Source organism: Drosophila ananassae, chromosome 3L (genome assembly GCF_017639315.1).
Source record: "Drosophila ananassae strain 14024-0371.13 chromosome 3L, ASM1763931v2, whole genome shotgun sequence".
NCBI classification, from domain to species: domain Eukaryota; kingdom Metazoa; phylum Arthropoda; class Insecta; order Diptera; family Drosophilidae; genus Drosophila; species Drosophila ananassae.
In genome coordinates, this window is record NC_057929.1 from 13,286,592 (window position 1) to 13,301,924 (window position 15,333).

General features: G+C 41.6%; 3 protein-coding genes across 4 annotated transcripts; 1 reads left to right on the forward strand and 2 right to left on the reverse strand.

Annotated features, from left to right (window-relative positions):
- Positions 1 to 40: 40 nt before the first annotated feature.
- LOC6494330 (proton-coupled amino acid transporter-like protein pathetic) lies at positions 41 to 7,782 on the reverse strand. 2 transcript variants are annotated; one of them, XM_014907267.3, is made up of 5 exons: positions 7,228 to 7,782; positions 3,194 to 3,336; positions 2,889 to 3,123; positions 1,409 to 1,530; positions 41 to 1,342 (listed from the first exon to the last, which is right to left on the reverse strand). In XM_014907267.3, exons 2-5 carry the CDS (start codon positions 3,334 to 3,336, stop codon positions 382 to 384), a joined length of 1,461 nt encoding a protein of 486 aa, XP_014762753.1. In that variant the 5' UTR covers positions 7,228 to 7,782; the 3' UTR covers positions 41 to 381. The 2 variants fall into 2 exon arrangements, with proteins under 2 accessions (XP_014762753.1, XP_001960524.2); XM_001960488.3 differs by lacking the exon at positions 7,228 to 7,782 and adding an exon at positions 4,537 to 4,686.
- A 3,034-nt stretch (positions 7,783 to 10,816) lies between these two features.
- Positions 10,817 to 12,024, reverse strand: LOC6494329 (methylglutaconyl-CoA hydratase, mitochondrial). The gene is made up of 2 exons (XM_001960489.4): positions 11,615 to 12,024; positions 10,817 to 11,561 (listed from the first exon to the last, which is right to left on the reverse strand). The coding sequence occupies exons 1-2, from the start codon at positions 11,934 to 11,936 to the stop codon at positions 10,984 to 10,986; spliced, it is 900 nt and encodes a 299-aa protein (XP_001960525.1). The 5' UTR covers positions 11,937 to 12,024; the 3' UTR covers positions 10,817 to 10,983.
- Positions 12,025 to 12,234: 210 nt separating this feature from the next.
- Positions 12,235 to 15,187, forward strand: LOC6496243 (zinc transporter 9). Its single transcript, XM_001960490.4, has 8 exons — positions 12,235 to 12,556; positions 12,624 to 13,457; positions 13,511 to 13,634; positions 13,692 to 14,098; positions 14,163 to 14,491; positions 14,547 to 14,621; positions 14,693 to 14,806; positions 14,866 to 15,187. Exons 2-8 carry the CDS (start codon positions 12,644 to 12,646, stop codon positions 14,908 to 14,910), a joined length of 1,908 nt encoding a protein of 635 aa, XP_001960526.1. The 5' UTR covers positions 12,235 to 12,556; positions 12,624 to 12,643; the 3' UTR covers positions 14,911 to 15,187.
- The last annotated feature ends 146 nt before the right edge of the window (positions 15,188 to 15,333 follow it).

The following is a 15,333-nucleotide window of genomic DNA, read 5'->3' on the forward strand; positions in this document are numbered from 1 at the left end:
TCCTCCGTTTTTTATTGGAAGCCAAAGAAAACAACAAGGATATATATATGGGTTGTTTTTTATAGTTTTTCGGTGCAGACTTAAGGTAATAACATTTTTAAATTCTATAAATTTCATCTTACTTTGTGTAACAAGGCACTTAACCATTAATATCATCTTGTTCATGCAGTCAACGGCTCCGGAATATTGGCGATATTCCGGAGGCCATTAGGCCATGTTCAACACGGCCGTAGGTCAGGGTACCTGGTGTGGATGTGGGCTTTGCCTTTACCTGCTTTTTGAACTGAAACTCGCGAACACTTTCGCCTTTCGGGAAAGCTACCTGCATCTCGAGTAATACTACATGTCTGGTTGGGTGGGAAGTGGTAAAGATAACATGACTTAATCCTCGCCGCTGTATAGTTCGATGATCTCGTTTATGCTGGAAACGGCGCCAGCAACCAGCGCCAGGATGGAGAACACACCCAGGAAGATGTTCTTGACGAGCTTCCATTTGCAGACACCCAGACGATCGGGCCACAGGTACACGGTCTCCACGAAGCTGGGCACAAAGATTCCCAGCAGCGAGAAGAACACCGCTCCCACAAGACTGATGAAGGGTTCCAGATTGGGAATAGCTGCCGCCACACCGCCGCTCAGTAGAATAATGCCGGAACGCAAAAGGATCTGGGTCATGTTGTGCTTATCCGGGTTGAATTTGTGGTTAATCTTCTGCCAAAGGATCGTGTTGGGCACATAGAACTGCAAGCCGAAGGTGAACAGGATGGCAACGGCCATCAGCAGCTTGGCGGTGTCTCCCAGCCAGGCACCCTCTGGAAGATTCAATGTGATGCTGCCCTTGACAGTATCGCCGAATCTCACGTAGCCGAAGAATCCGATGATGGCGTACAGCAACACCACAGTGATCATGGCCGTGTTCAGGACTCCGGGGCATCCAAGGAAATGCTGGGGCTTCTTCATCGAGTTCTCCACAGGCATGACGACACCAATACCTTCCATGGCGAAGATGACGGTGGCGAAGAAGAGCGGGATGCTGGAGGCCTTGGCAATCAGTGGCTTGTCGGAGTAGACCAGGGGCTCATCGAACATGTAGTACAGGACGATGGCAAAGGTGATCACGATGAAGACATTAGCCATCATGGAGAAGGGCACCAGCCATTTCAGTTCCCGGATCTGGCCAATAAGCAGGCAAGGAATCACCGTTAGGGCAATGTAGATGCGGACGTCCCAGTTGATTCCGGTATAGTAGTTGATCACATCGTGGAAGGATGTGGCAATGAACACGATGTACACACACCCCGCGGCATAGTAGGTGGCCATCAGTCCGATGTCAACGAACTGCCTGCAATTGGGATTAGGAATTTAGATACATTTCCATCCATGTAGAACCTATTGACCACAAACTTACTTGGCGAAATTCGCGAAGCGTCTCATTCCCTTGGGTCCGTATTCAAATACTTTCTCCGCCGTCTCGGCGAATCCCAGAGATGTCACCTTGGCATCCCGGCAAATGTTATGGGAAGTTTTCACCTGAAAAATAAATTAAACGATGAAACGGGTTTCATGGAGAATAAAGACTTGATCCACAATTCTTTACAGATATTCCGCTCAAGAATCGGATAAATATTGACAAAGATATAGAGATCGCTGTGGGCCATTTTGTGATCCCCATGGACTTTCCACATTTTGAAGGGGTCTACTCAGAAAATTTGAGAAAAAATCGAAAAAAAAATGTCGTTTCCAGATTTTGATGCAGATTAATAGAGAATAGATCCACAAATCGTTTAAGGTATTCTACTTAGGAATCAGATATATATTGGCAAAGATATGGCTATCGCTGTGGGCCATTTTGTGCTCCCCATGGACTTTCCACATTTTGAAGGGGTCTACTCAGAAAATTTGAGAAAAAATCGAAAAAAAAATGTCGTTTCCAGATTTTGATGCAGATTAATAGAGAATAGATCCACAAATCGTTTAAGGTATTCTACTTAGGAATCAGATATATATTGGCAAAGATATGGCTATAGCGGGGGGTCATATTGTCTTCTCATTCAATAGCTAATTTTATTTAAAAAATTTTACAGAAAGAATTTCAAAAAGAACTATGAGAAAATGTTGTAGAAAATATTTCTGAATATTGCATTCTTCAGTTATTAAATCTAAACTTTTCTATGTGTATGGTCTAAGTGTGCATGCTAAACACCAAGGATTAAAAGAGTCTATAAATTAATCTTTTTGTATGGCACTCTGGATTATCAAATGCGGAACTTGAATAATTTAATAATTTCGATTTCAGTTAGTAAATTTGAAATATTTATTGCTGGTTTAGCCAAAGCTATCATTGTAAATCTATTTTCTAATCACTTCAGAAGGCGCTCAGGTAAAGTGCGTGATGACTTTCAATAATTTCGAGACGTTATAAATCTGTTGGAGTGTTTTATAATGTATGATCGCATATTTAATATATATGACTGATAGTTGATCGCCAGTGACTGGACTTTCTGAGAAAGGTATTAGGATTTATTAAATGCTTTGGCACTCCAGTGTCTGGAGTGAGAAATTCCAAGAAATTACGCTTTAGAAGTATTTTTGATCATCGGAAATACTTGGCCATAAACAGTCAATAAAACCGAAACAATCGCCCAATCCCCCTCCGCCGATAAGAAGAAAGGACTGTCGCCTGTTGGACGCGTGCACTAATTGCAGGTGTTATCTGACAACGTGGACTGCTATAACTTAGATTGACCATCAAAACGACAGCGCCTTGAACTACTTAACGACAGCTCCAAGAAAATAACTTGGTCTGTGTCACTTTCTGTCTGTTTAAGTGTCTGGCCCAGTCATAATAGCTTGAGTCAACATTTTAAGATTGGGTGCTAAAATCTTACCAAAATGTGTACGCAGTGGGTGCAAAGGAAGCCGACGATTAGCGTCATGACCATGCCAAAAACCAGACCGGCATTGTGGAAGGCCATGGGCATAGCCAGGATACCAGTTCCCAGGGAACTTTTGAGCAAGTGCGCCAAGGCGCCTCCAGAACTCGCGCCATTGGGATCACGATGCTCGAAGGGGTTGTAAGGATCCTCCGCAAGTGATAGCTGGTTCTTCTCTGTTAAATTCGATCTAAAATAGAAGAATAATAGTTTTATTAAATGAAAAGGGTAGCAAAACTTAGTATATAGTATATACTCACTTGGAGTTGAAATCTCCCAGAGGTGGCACCGCCGACGCATACGATGGAGGTTTTTCGCCGAGGGACTCCGAAGAGACCCCTATGCTTGACGCCGGGGGATAAGATCTCTCCCCATCGTTGCTAAATGCCGCGTTATCTGTCATCTGAAAGAAAAAATAAAACCAGGATCGACTGTCATTATGTGGAATCAACAGGAATGATTGATCGACCGCACACGATGGAGCTATTATCAGAGGCACGAGATTCACTTTCGCTTGGGGCCATTTGAGGCTTGGGTTAATCCGTCGAGGGTTGCTAGGCACAAGCCACTACTTTTGGCCATATCTTATCGGTGTTTTGGAAAGTTTAAGTGTTTAGAATTGGCTGGCCAAGAGATTTCCGATACTGACTGGACTGGTCGATCGTTATCGGCCATAAGGCCGAGCAAAGCCATAACTGGAGGTGGGGTCGGTCGAATAAAAACAACAATCGGACTGCATTCATAAAAGTCTATAGGCCCCTAAAAACGCCTGTAATTCGCGGCCATAAAGTTGGCCCTAAATCAGGGTCCATATAGTGGTAGTTTTCCCCATATCGGGGTTGATTCATAGAGTTGGGTTGTACTTAAAGTTGTTCCTTTCATAAAAGTCGACCGAACGTATTATCCCTACGGGTAATCGCCATATAAATTATATTATGACCTGCTCCTATTAAAATTTATGAATGTATTATTATATGTACTCAAGGCAAAGGCAGGGAAATTCTTTGGCTTCTGCTAAATAAAACCATGAATGGTTAGGTCACATGGTAGATTACCAAATGGATCAAAGATCAGTTGGGTCTTGTGATCAAAAATGGCATTACTTCTCGGACATTTGCAGATCGAATTTTGGAGAAATTTAGTATTATTTTTGATGATTTTTCAGAGATAAACTGGACTAAGTTAGTCAATTAGCACAAATTATATAAATTTAATGCATTGGAGAAAGGGAAAGATAAAATAAAATTTCCATCGATCATTTAGTCTTAAAAGCAGTTAAAAAATTCCAAAAACAAAGGTGCAAATTGTACCATTTGTTTACCTCAGCCTCGACACACTTTAATTAATCACACAAAATCTCTAGTCTACTTTTCAAGTATACTCTTAAGTTGTTCTTAATGGAAGTTATGGCCTGTTTTAAGTGGAATAATTCAATTGTTACTAATTTGTGAAAAACAGGTGTACTTAGATTTTATAAAAATAGAGAAATCTCTATTTTTATTTATTGAAAATAGTCTCAACATGTGGTAATATATCTCTGTTTTTGAAAACTTCTTTTTGTAGATAGATTTTGAAATTTAGTAGTCCCTTTCCACTGACTTACTTTTCGCTTTTAATAATTCGCACGGACAGGAACACAGATTAAGACTCAAGCAGGGGAAGAGTTGGAGGACCGATCACTTCCTCTGGTCAAAAGCAACTGAACAATAGAACCACCAAAGGGGTTGCAAAATGGGCGTGGGTTCGGGCTTTACCGGGGTCTACGGCGCCGAAAGTGTCGGAAAACGTCGAAATAATGTCCAAAAATGATAACGAATTAAAGCAAGACAGGCAACGGTAATCAATAAACAACAAATACACGCAGCATGCCACGTTCACAACTAATAATAATAAAATACTCAAAGCTACCTTTAAAATCAATTATAAATGCTTCTCCCGATAGCCTTATCGCTCCCCGAACCGATCCCGACTAGAACCCGAACCTTACCGATCCCCTAAAGGGAAAATAAGAAACCCCATAAAAAGTAACCCATTCACTTAAGTGATTTGCCAACTAGAAGCCACAAAACGATCAATGAGATAGTACTCATTAAGAACAATTTAATAAATTACTATTTCGTAATTAGGTTCATTAAGAACTTTAGATCCTTATTGGAAAATATAGATTTATTAAATTAAATATATTCGAATGGCTAATCAAAACTGGAACGTCTGAATTTATTATTGGTGTCAGGTGCCTCGATAAGATTAGTGGTCAAATATTAACGATTGCTGGTATTACTTCTTATATAAAGGCCGTAAATCGTAACGAAACGACATTGAGTTCTCAGTAATATCTTACAATCGGACACTATATGTTGTTTACCCAATTTGTACGATTGCCTTTTATTGCGGGGGCGTAAAAAACGATAAATCGAATGGGTTAAATCTTTATGATTGGGCCTTAATTACTGGGGGTCTCTAACTAATTACTCGTGGCAATACGATACTGAATCATATCAGAGGGACATTCTGGCATTGATTAGTTTCGGCATCGATTGTATGACCAATTATTTGATCTACAATTTAATTAACTTTTGATACGCGTACGTCATCAGGAGCTCCACGAACATGCTAATCGGTTATGACCACTTGGACCCATAAATCTCTACCCGGATTTCTTCTTTACTTTCAGGGGTTTCCTCTAAATACATACGTCAGATTCCAATATTTGATGTTTGCTTAAGAAATTATATACCAATTTATAAAATCTTAATTGAAAGGTAAATCAATAAAATATCACGTCAAACGATCACATTTCGGAGGGAGTGGCTTTTTAATGGTCATAAGATAGTGACCTGAATCAACTACCTCGTCCTTCTGGATAATTATTCTTAACATTTTATGATCTTACAGCTCTGATTTAATCTTAATGTTTAGCCTTATCAGAGCGTTACAAGGCATTACATTCATTATGCCCTGACCTGATTTTGTGAAGTTGCAATTCAGCCTGGTCGTCTGGCCTTGCCAATAATTACATAAACCAACTTTCAATACGGCCTTTTTAGCCTTTTTTGAATTTCTCCCCGATTCGAAAATAATTAGCTTCCCTGCCAATTCTTGAGTGGCGCCTTAAGTACCGTTAATTGGTTGGCGGATTTTCGAATTCGAATTTCATGTAGGATCACTTTTGGGTCAATGCATTCCATTAAAGCAAAAAACAGCTTTTGGTTACCTGTTTATTTTTTTTGGTTCCACCAATTTGCAGTTTTGTTTTGTTTTTTGTTTTGTTTCATTAAACATATATGCTTTTTTAGCTTTTGTTTTGATTGTGCGTTCGCTACACGTGCCGCCAAAAGAGGCAACAAATAATAAAAAGAAAACCCGTTGACCGCCCTGACAGGTTGTCAATACGACAATTCATCAATTTATACACAGAGAAAAAAAATAGGAGGTTGCAGGATGCTGTAATATGTGCTTAGGGAGTGGGTTATACAAAAAAAAGAATTTATTAAAACAAATAAAGTGTATAGGAAATATTTAATAATTAATTAGATTTTTGTCCCAGTGCAAGGTAAGGATGGGGCTAGGAGCTTAGTGCCGGCTCAAAGCTTTATAAGGTGGATCGGTTCGAGTGGGAATCGTAATTTTGGCGACCTTATCACAGACTTTCGATATGCAAAACGCTCGCACCTGAGCCGCATAATTGATCGGCCAGATTGACAGTTTTTTGTTTTAGTATTGAACTTGCGATTATCTCATTGTCGGGACTGTTTATTTTCGGGTAATAACAATAATTACATTAATGTGATAATGGCAACTTTTGAGTTGAGTGACAGACAGCCTTGTGGGCGGTAGAAAGGGGAAGAGCCTTTTATTATGAGTTTGTTTGTATTTAAATGGTTTTATTTTTGGAGAAACTGAAATCTGAAACTGAATTAAGTTTATTGCACTTGCCGTGTAGTGTTTCTGTGTAAGGTAGCAACCAAGATAAACTTTTAATGGCATCCAATTTGGCTCTTATCAGAGCCATAAGAAACAAACAAGTGAAATGATTATTACATCTTCCTATATACCGGGTTACGACAGGTGAACTTTAAAGGGGAAGTGCTCAGATACTCCGATCAGTTTCAATTATTTGAATTTATTAAAAGATTGTATCGAAGGGAAAATGGTGTCACATGCTCATCTGATAACTCACTTGATGTGGGGGTATTATTTATAAATAATTAGTGCACTTATAAATTAGACAACCCGCTCAATGAATAAACAAACAACTAATTGGTCAAAATTTGCTGGTGGCTTTAATAATTACCTTTTTGCCTGGATTAATTTGCTTATGTGGGAGTTTATTTGTTGTTTTAATATTTTTATTGTGTAGAAATTATATTAATGGTTTGATCCAACCGTTTGCCCTCGACATTGACGCTTAAAGATCAACCGAAAATTATTGGATTTCACACAATGGCGTTAATGGTCGTCCGCGATATGCTCGATGGGGCGATTATAAACGCCAGCTGGGATTTCGCAAGCCAGAATTTGCAGAAACAATCAACACAAAAAAACACAAATTGTTGGTAATACTTTGGTGGCCAATTTTTTTTTTGTTTATTATTTAATTATTCAATTTACTGGCAGCTGTAGCTGTAGGGATTTCGAACCTTTGCGCGCGCAATTTCTGTGCTGATTTGGTTTTTTGGCCAAGGGTTATTTATTTATTTATTTTGTATTTTTTGCCAACTGCTCTTGACGGTTTGTTGTTAACTGTCTGACGATCGCTTAGTGACTGATATTAAGCCAATGTTTGTGCTTGAATTTGTTGCTGCTGCTGCTGCTGCTACTGCTGCTGCGAGACGGCGTCGCCTGAGCGACTATAAACCCCTTTTACAGATACAGATACAGTGCGGCTACAATATATATTCCCCGAACCTCCAGGCTGAAGTCGGTTCGGGCAATTAGCGCAATGGACAATAAACGCTCAAGTGACGCAGGTGGGGCGAAGTCGGCCTCTCTCTCCGGCCAGGTGAGATTGTGCGGCTGTGTAGGTGCTTTCTAAAGATCGCTCCGCTTTGGGCATTCGTCGGCCAGACAAGTCTGCCTTTTATCCCATTACTCATACGCACCGTGGGCCAGCGGGGCTAGGTGAAGTTGAGGTTAACTGGGTGTCCGTTGGATATAAAAAAAATGTCGCCGGGCAGAAGAGTCTCTTATCCGAAAGATTCCAGCCAAACATTGTCACTTGGGCTTAGATAGTCATTAACTAAGTGAAATTTTCAGAGGGATAATGAGCGAACTATTTAAAGGGCCTACTTTTAGGGGCTGAGATTACCTTTCACAAAAATGACTATACAATTAACACATTTTATCAGCTTATACATTCATATTCTAGCCTGATAAGGCTTGATTTTTTTATCTTAACTATTTCAAAGTTAAATTTTGATTATAAATTGCAAGTGAAGCATGAAAATCAATCAATTCTGTGTGTAGAAATTGCAAATTTTTAACCACCCTGTTCACTCCACAGACACAATGTCTGCCATCCATCCAGCCACTCGCCTTCATGCTAACCATCAATCATCTATTACTGCAAATGGCCAACAACCGACGACAGTATCTAGACACCGAATTGGAGCGTATTCGAGGTATTTGCAACTCGAGAATTTGTGCGACACTTGACTGGTGTCTTGACTGGCCAGCGCCCCTGTCCTGGCCCCCTTTCATCAATTACTTAGTGGCTTCTCTTTTGGACAGATCATGGAGTTTAGTGATTGACTTGTTTCTGGCCAAGGCACATTGTTATTGCACTTCGTGTAGTTTGCCGTTTGTCGTTTGCCTCTCGACGATGGCTGGTTTTTGTTGTCTAACCATAAAATATGAAATGTTCAGTTTTGTTTGCCTTTGGCTCATACTGTGTTTAGTCGGGCGTCAGTGGGGCAGTGGAAAATTTTTAGCGGCCCGGCGAATGTTGTAAATTAAATGCACTTTTCACGTGATGTGCATTTCGAATTTTTAAGTCGAGTTCAAACATTGTCTCAGCCATTCGATGGCGGATTGTCATTGATTTATGAAGGGGAGCGACAACAGATTTTTAAGGGCCAATGTCGTAACTAAATGCCTATTTGTTAGGCAACAATGTTCTGATATTATTTATTTATCTCAGCAATTCCTAAAACCTATATATCACAACTTAATTGGATTTGGCTTATCGAATACCTAGTATCTTTAATTACTTAGTACAGATAAACGGCATGTTCTACTTGTTCTGGTATTTTTATTTATTGAACAAGGTTCCTCTTGACGCACAGCACAGCAAATGCAACGTTGCGTATACGCCATGTAAGCCTTGGCCAGACTGATAAGTCCTAAAGTTCAGCCAAGAAACCCTTACAAACGGGTCAAGTGCTTCGGCTGAAGTCGATGAAATATTGACACTGTAATTTCTTATCGATGGCTGTAAGAGAATTTTTTTAAATATATATTCTTGTTGCTATAGAAATAGAGCTTGATAAAGTTTTTCCTATCGAGTGTGAAAGCCTCTAAGATGTCTCACTCTTAAGTGGGCTCAAGATATTATCAGCCATTCCTGGCTGGGGGGATTTCCCACTCACAGAGTAAAAGTTTCCGCTTTGAATCTGATATACATTTAGCAACCTTGAGCCGTGCTCCTCCCATCCATCTAATTGATTTTCAAGCGGCAACTCAAGTTACTTGGAAAAAAGTTTAAATTAAAAGCGCTCGAAAAGCCCCCTCCCGCAAAAAGATATTAAGGCTGCTGTCACTGACTTCCCTCCCTCATTACGATGCGGATCGCGCCCATCGTTTGTTCCTCCTCACTGTCTGACCAACTGATCGAGCTTCAACAAATGGAAATGCTTAATGCCTGCAACTGGATTGACGAGAATCTCGCATCCAAAACGTAATGTTCATAATATAGCGTCAAAACAATAAATAAAATAATTGATTTGCTTCCGCAATTGGTTTCCGGATCTACCTTCTCGACTCGTCGTCGTTGTCGCCGGTTTTTGGGGTCAAAACGGTTCGAGTTCGAGCACTGAGTAGGTAATTAATTAATTAATTAATATTCACGATGCGCAGCGCATTGCCTCCAAAGATTGTCGCTTCAGATTTAGATTTGGATAAACTCGAAAGCCCATACAGCTTCGGACGGGTCTGAGTCAACGACACTGACCTTGCTCCATGTCAAATACCCGTATTTAAAGTTAAGCCACCGATCGTTAATTTTTTAAGTGAGTGGGTGGCGCACTGTGACGCAATTTAGATCCGAAAAAAAATTCACAAATCTGGGCTAGTGGGTATGATTTAAGTTCTGTGAGGGGAATCAGAATATGTTGCCTAAGATGCCGCCGCCAGAAAACCGGTTAAAACTGCCACGAGTGTTTCATTAAGTGATTTCATTTAGCGCCTGTTTTGTGTCTCCTTGTTGTCCCAGGTGACAAGAAACCTTTGTTTGTGTCGGGCCCCGAAAATAAAACGATCTGTGGGAAGCACGCACCTCCCAAGCGGGCGAGGTCGCAATGCAAGATATTTATATTAGCATATTGCAAATTACTGGTTGTGTAAATACAAAGAGCAAACGAAGGCTCAGTCATCCAAGCACTGGAACTTGTGGGTTGATTACACATAGGACGCATGACAATAGGAACTTTCTAACCGACTCTTGACAGTTTCCAAAGAAATAGCCGTTTCCGCATAGCATAGACAAGGTGATTTTTGCATTTGATTTCAATTTCTATGTCGTACATGCGATGCAAATGGGGAGTGTATGTCGATCGATCGTCGGCGGTGGTGGTGGATGTGGTGCCTTTTAATAGCTGCAATTAGCCTTTCCACGACTAAATGGAGATGCGTCACCCGGATCGATTATAAAATTGTCTCTACTGCAATTAACGTAATGCCAAGTTATTTGGCAGGTTCATAGAATTGAAAGCTTTTTATTTAAAAACAATTGAACTGGGCTATGTCGCTTGGGTGTTTTTCGATAATAGTAACAAATTAATATATAAATGCAATCTTCAGCTTAAAGTTAGGTGTGTCCTCTCGTTTTCAGTAACTATTCTCCCTTGTAAACGGGCGTACGCTTCTCGGCAAAGGCCGCCAGACCCTCGAGACGATCCTTAGTGGGTATCACCTGCGAGTAACAGATCTCCTCAATGGAGTAGCCGGTGGACAGGTCCACCTGCATTCCCTTGTCAATGGCCAACTTGGCCATGCGCACGCCAACTGGTCCGTTGGGCAGGATTTCCTCAGCCAATTTCAGGGCCTGTTGATAGGCGGCGTCTTTGGTTTCGTTCTGCTCCACCACATGGTTGACTAAACCCAGTTCCTTGGCCTCTTTTCCGTCGAAGACACGCGCCGTAAAGATGAGCTCCTTGGCTAACGCGGGCGATAAGATGCGGGGAAGACGCTGGGTACCACCAGCTCCAGGGATGATGGCCAACCTGGTTTCCACCAGACCCATTTTGGTGTTGGATGCAGCCGTTCTAATATCACAGGCCAGGGCCATTTCTAGGCCTCCGCCCAAAGCAGCGCCATCCAGGGCGGCAATCACGGGCATAGGCAGTTGCTCAATGCTGATGAGCAGAGATCGCAGGGTCTTCACAAACTCGGTGGCCTCCTCAGGTGTCATTCCTGGGAAATAAGTCTTTTTAATGAATATTTTAAAAAAATTTAAAAGATCTTACCTTTGCGTTCCTTCAAATCGGCACCGGCACAGAAAATGCCGGGGGTCAGACTCCGAAGCACCACAACCCTTGATCCATTGTCACTTTTGAGATCCTCTAGGACATCTGTAAAGGTCTCCACCATGCCGCGACTGAAGGAGTTCTTAGCTGCCGGTCTGTTTAGGCCAATCACAGAGATTCCCTTCCGGGGTCCCTCCAAACGCTCCACCAGAACCTCATCCCCATCGCCAAATGGAGCTTCCAGAGCAAAATGTCTAGACGATACAAGAGGGCGTGCGATTTGACGCGTGAATCTCGCCACACCTTGCAGTAAAACAGACATTTTCTTGTCAAAAAGTGGTCAAAACAAAAGCAATAGCAAAAGAAGTTGTTATAAAACCGGCAGAAACAGCTGTTGCGGCCAGTGCTGAAAAGCTCTCCAACAGCTATCGATATTTTATCCGATAGATTTGTAACTTTGTCTGTTGAGCTTCATTCTGATAAGATTTAAGATTAATGTATAAAACATTTAATATAATAATACAATTGTAACATTTTAAAATGATTTTCATTTATCCTTTTAATTGGTGAAGTAAGCTTAATTATTTAAATAATATTCTAGTGAAGACGTTATAGCGTGACACCTAGTGTGCCCAGATTGCACTTGCAAATAACGAAAAAAACAACAAGGAACAACAGCAGAAAAAGCGACAGCCGGGTAATGGTTAGAATTTGAGTATAAAACAAAATCCTAATGTCTATTTAGAGCAAAATTCGAAGTAAAGTTTTTACATTAGGGAGCCCGCACCTAGTGCGACGTGGATAAGTGTAGCTTAGACTAATATTAGGATCATTAAAGTACGCCGCATGACGTAGTTTAGCTTAAAAAGTGAAACCCCTAAGATCCACCAATAGAAAACGACTGATCGGAATCTATTATCTGATAGTGACGCAGCGCGCCCTGTAAGTAGCAAAAATATAATTAAAAAAGCAAACAAGGTTTTGGTGCTATTAATGTGCTAATTTCCAGGGCATTGCTGCCGGAGCAGGATGCTGATGCGCGGCGTGCAGTTGCTGCAACGTAGACACCAGCAGATAGGAAGGGCTTTCAGTCAGTGTTCATCGTCTGTGCGACAGGATTCTTTGCACGCTTGGAAACGTCATGACGGGGACATCTTTAAGGCACAGATGTGGAAGCGGCCTGGCGGGTGCTACCCAATTCGCCGCAGCTCGGAGGGCAATGATTCTAAGAACGATGATGTGGATGCCACCGGCAGCCTTAAGTTAATTCAGCCAAAAGAGGTTCCAAGCATCAAACAGACTAAAAATTTTGAGGTGAAAACCACCAAGGGCATCCTCACCATAAGTACAACCATCGAGGACTCGAAAATTAATGAGATTGTGTTTGAGAAATCAGACCTTCCGCCAGTTGCAAAGGCGGTCGCCTCCACCGCAGCTGTTACCGATTCAAAGCCATCAATACTGGCCCCTTCACCCGAAGTGAAGTCTCCGGAAAAGACCAGTGGTGCTACTGTTACTTCTGCCCAACCCCTATCTCCTTCAGTGGAGGTCCCTCCGCCCGCACCGACGCCGTCTCCAAAGCGGCCGCGTTTCGACTATCGAGCTTCCTTGGAACGCAACTTTGTAACACCCTCTCGGGCCATTAGCGACTTTTTGCTGACCGCTACGGATCTCGAGTCTCTGCCCAAGATAAAGCGACGATCGCCCTATGAACAGGAGCCTCCGATGACTGTATACTGGCGGCGTGATGTTGAGGCTAAAGCCCTTGCGGTTTGGGGATCCAAGGAAAGTATATTGCGAGAGCGGCTCAAGAGAGAAGTAGAACGCAAGCAATACCAACAAAGTGAGTGCTAATGCCATCTCCTAATGTTGATGCTAATGTTTATGATTCTCCAGATCTGTTCACTGTCAAACGGCGATTGCGTGACTATCGCAGGGAGATTGGGGTCCGCAACGTACCATTCGATAACGACAATGAAGCCGCAAAGTCAGGCCAAGTTGTGGCCACAGCCATTGCCATGTGAGTTGCCTAACTTTTAATTAACCAAACTAACGATAATAATAATATTATTTTTAGCAATGCAGCCAATTTACTGTTCAAGGCAGGTGGTTGGATGTATAGCGGCTCACACAGCATGTTTGCGGAAGTTATACACTCATTGGCCGATCTCCTGAATCAGCTCATTCTGGCTTTTGGTATCTACAAATCAGCGCAGAGTCCGGATATTGATCATCCATACGGATATATGAATATGCGCTATGTTTCGTCACTCATCTCTGGTGTTGGCATTTTTTGTTTGGGGTGTGGATTGTCTATCTACCACGGAATCGAGGGAATTGTTCATCCCGAGCCCGTAGGCGATCTGTTTTGGGTGTATTGTATTCTAATGGGTTCTCTAGTTTCGGAGGGAGCCACCTTGGTTGTGGCTATCAATGAGCTTAGCCGAGCGGCTAAAGTAAATAATGAAACCTTTAAGGACTATGGTGAGCAATTGAAAGCTCTTCAATATGCATTTATACACTTATACATTATATATTTTTACTTCAGTGCTTTCTGGAAAGGATCCTTGTGTAAATGTTGTACTGTGTGAAGATGCTGCCGCCGTGACAGGCGTTATTGTTGCTGGAACGTGCATGGGCCTGAGTAGCTACACCGGATCTCCCATCTTTGATGCAGTCGGATCACTGATCATTGGAGGTCTTCTGGGTGCCGTGGCTTCATTTATCATTTACACAAATGCTAATGCCCTAGTGGGAATATCTATTGCGTCTCAGCGTCTGGAGAAGATCAACACTGCCTTGGAGGCTGATGTGATGATACGAGCGATATACGATGTCAAGGGCATCGATATTGGCAACGCCCGTGTTCGCTATAAGGTGACGATTTCCGCTAACTGAAAGTAAAACTGAAATAAAAATAAAATATTTACAGGCTGAGCTGGACTTTGATGGTCGCGAGCTTACGCGTTCGTACCTGGACAAACAGGATCTGGCTAAGCTGCTTACTGTGCGTATCTGATTGACTGACTGACCCATTACTGGGCCGCCCTCTAACCGGTTTTTATTTTTCTCTCGCAGACGGTCCGAAGCTTTGAGAAGGTCGAGGACCTAGAATGCTTTTTACTCGACCATGGCGAAAACATTGTGGACCTGATGGGCGGTGAAATTGATCGAATTGAGATGAATCTGCGGGTGAGTTTTATCTTCAAATACTGAAAGATATCTATCTTTAATTATGATATGTATTTTAGACACAATTTCCGGAAATTAGGCACGTGGATCTGGAAATACTGTAAAGCCCATCTCGAAATAAAACATAAAGCATTGGGTGATTGGTTGCTGTCTTATAGGAATATTGCCTGTTAAGCTTATATTTATTTCCCATTATTACTTTTAGATATATTTACTGTATGATTAAGCAATTAAAGTGTATTGCCACGGCCCAAGGAAGGCCTACTTAATGTTTCTGTTTAGCTTTTTGTAGTTTGTTGAATTGTAGTTTTTTCCAATTGAGATTCCACCCTCCAGTGAAACTAAGACAGATTGTACCATAAATGTTGTAATTATAAAGTCTATTGTGTTGTTTTTCTGTAAGATGGGTCAAGTCGAAGGTAAAGGAAAACGAGAGTGTGCCAATCGAAAGTGTTTTCGTTTTTTATGCAACTGCAACGCTCTCTCCGCCGAACTTTTTATCTCTTGGCGAATATTTACATTTCGAT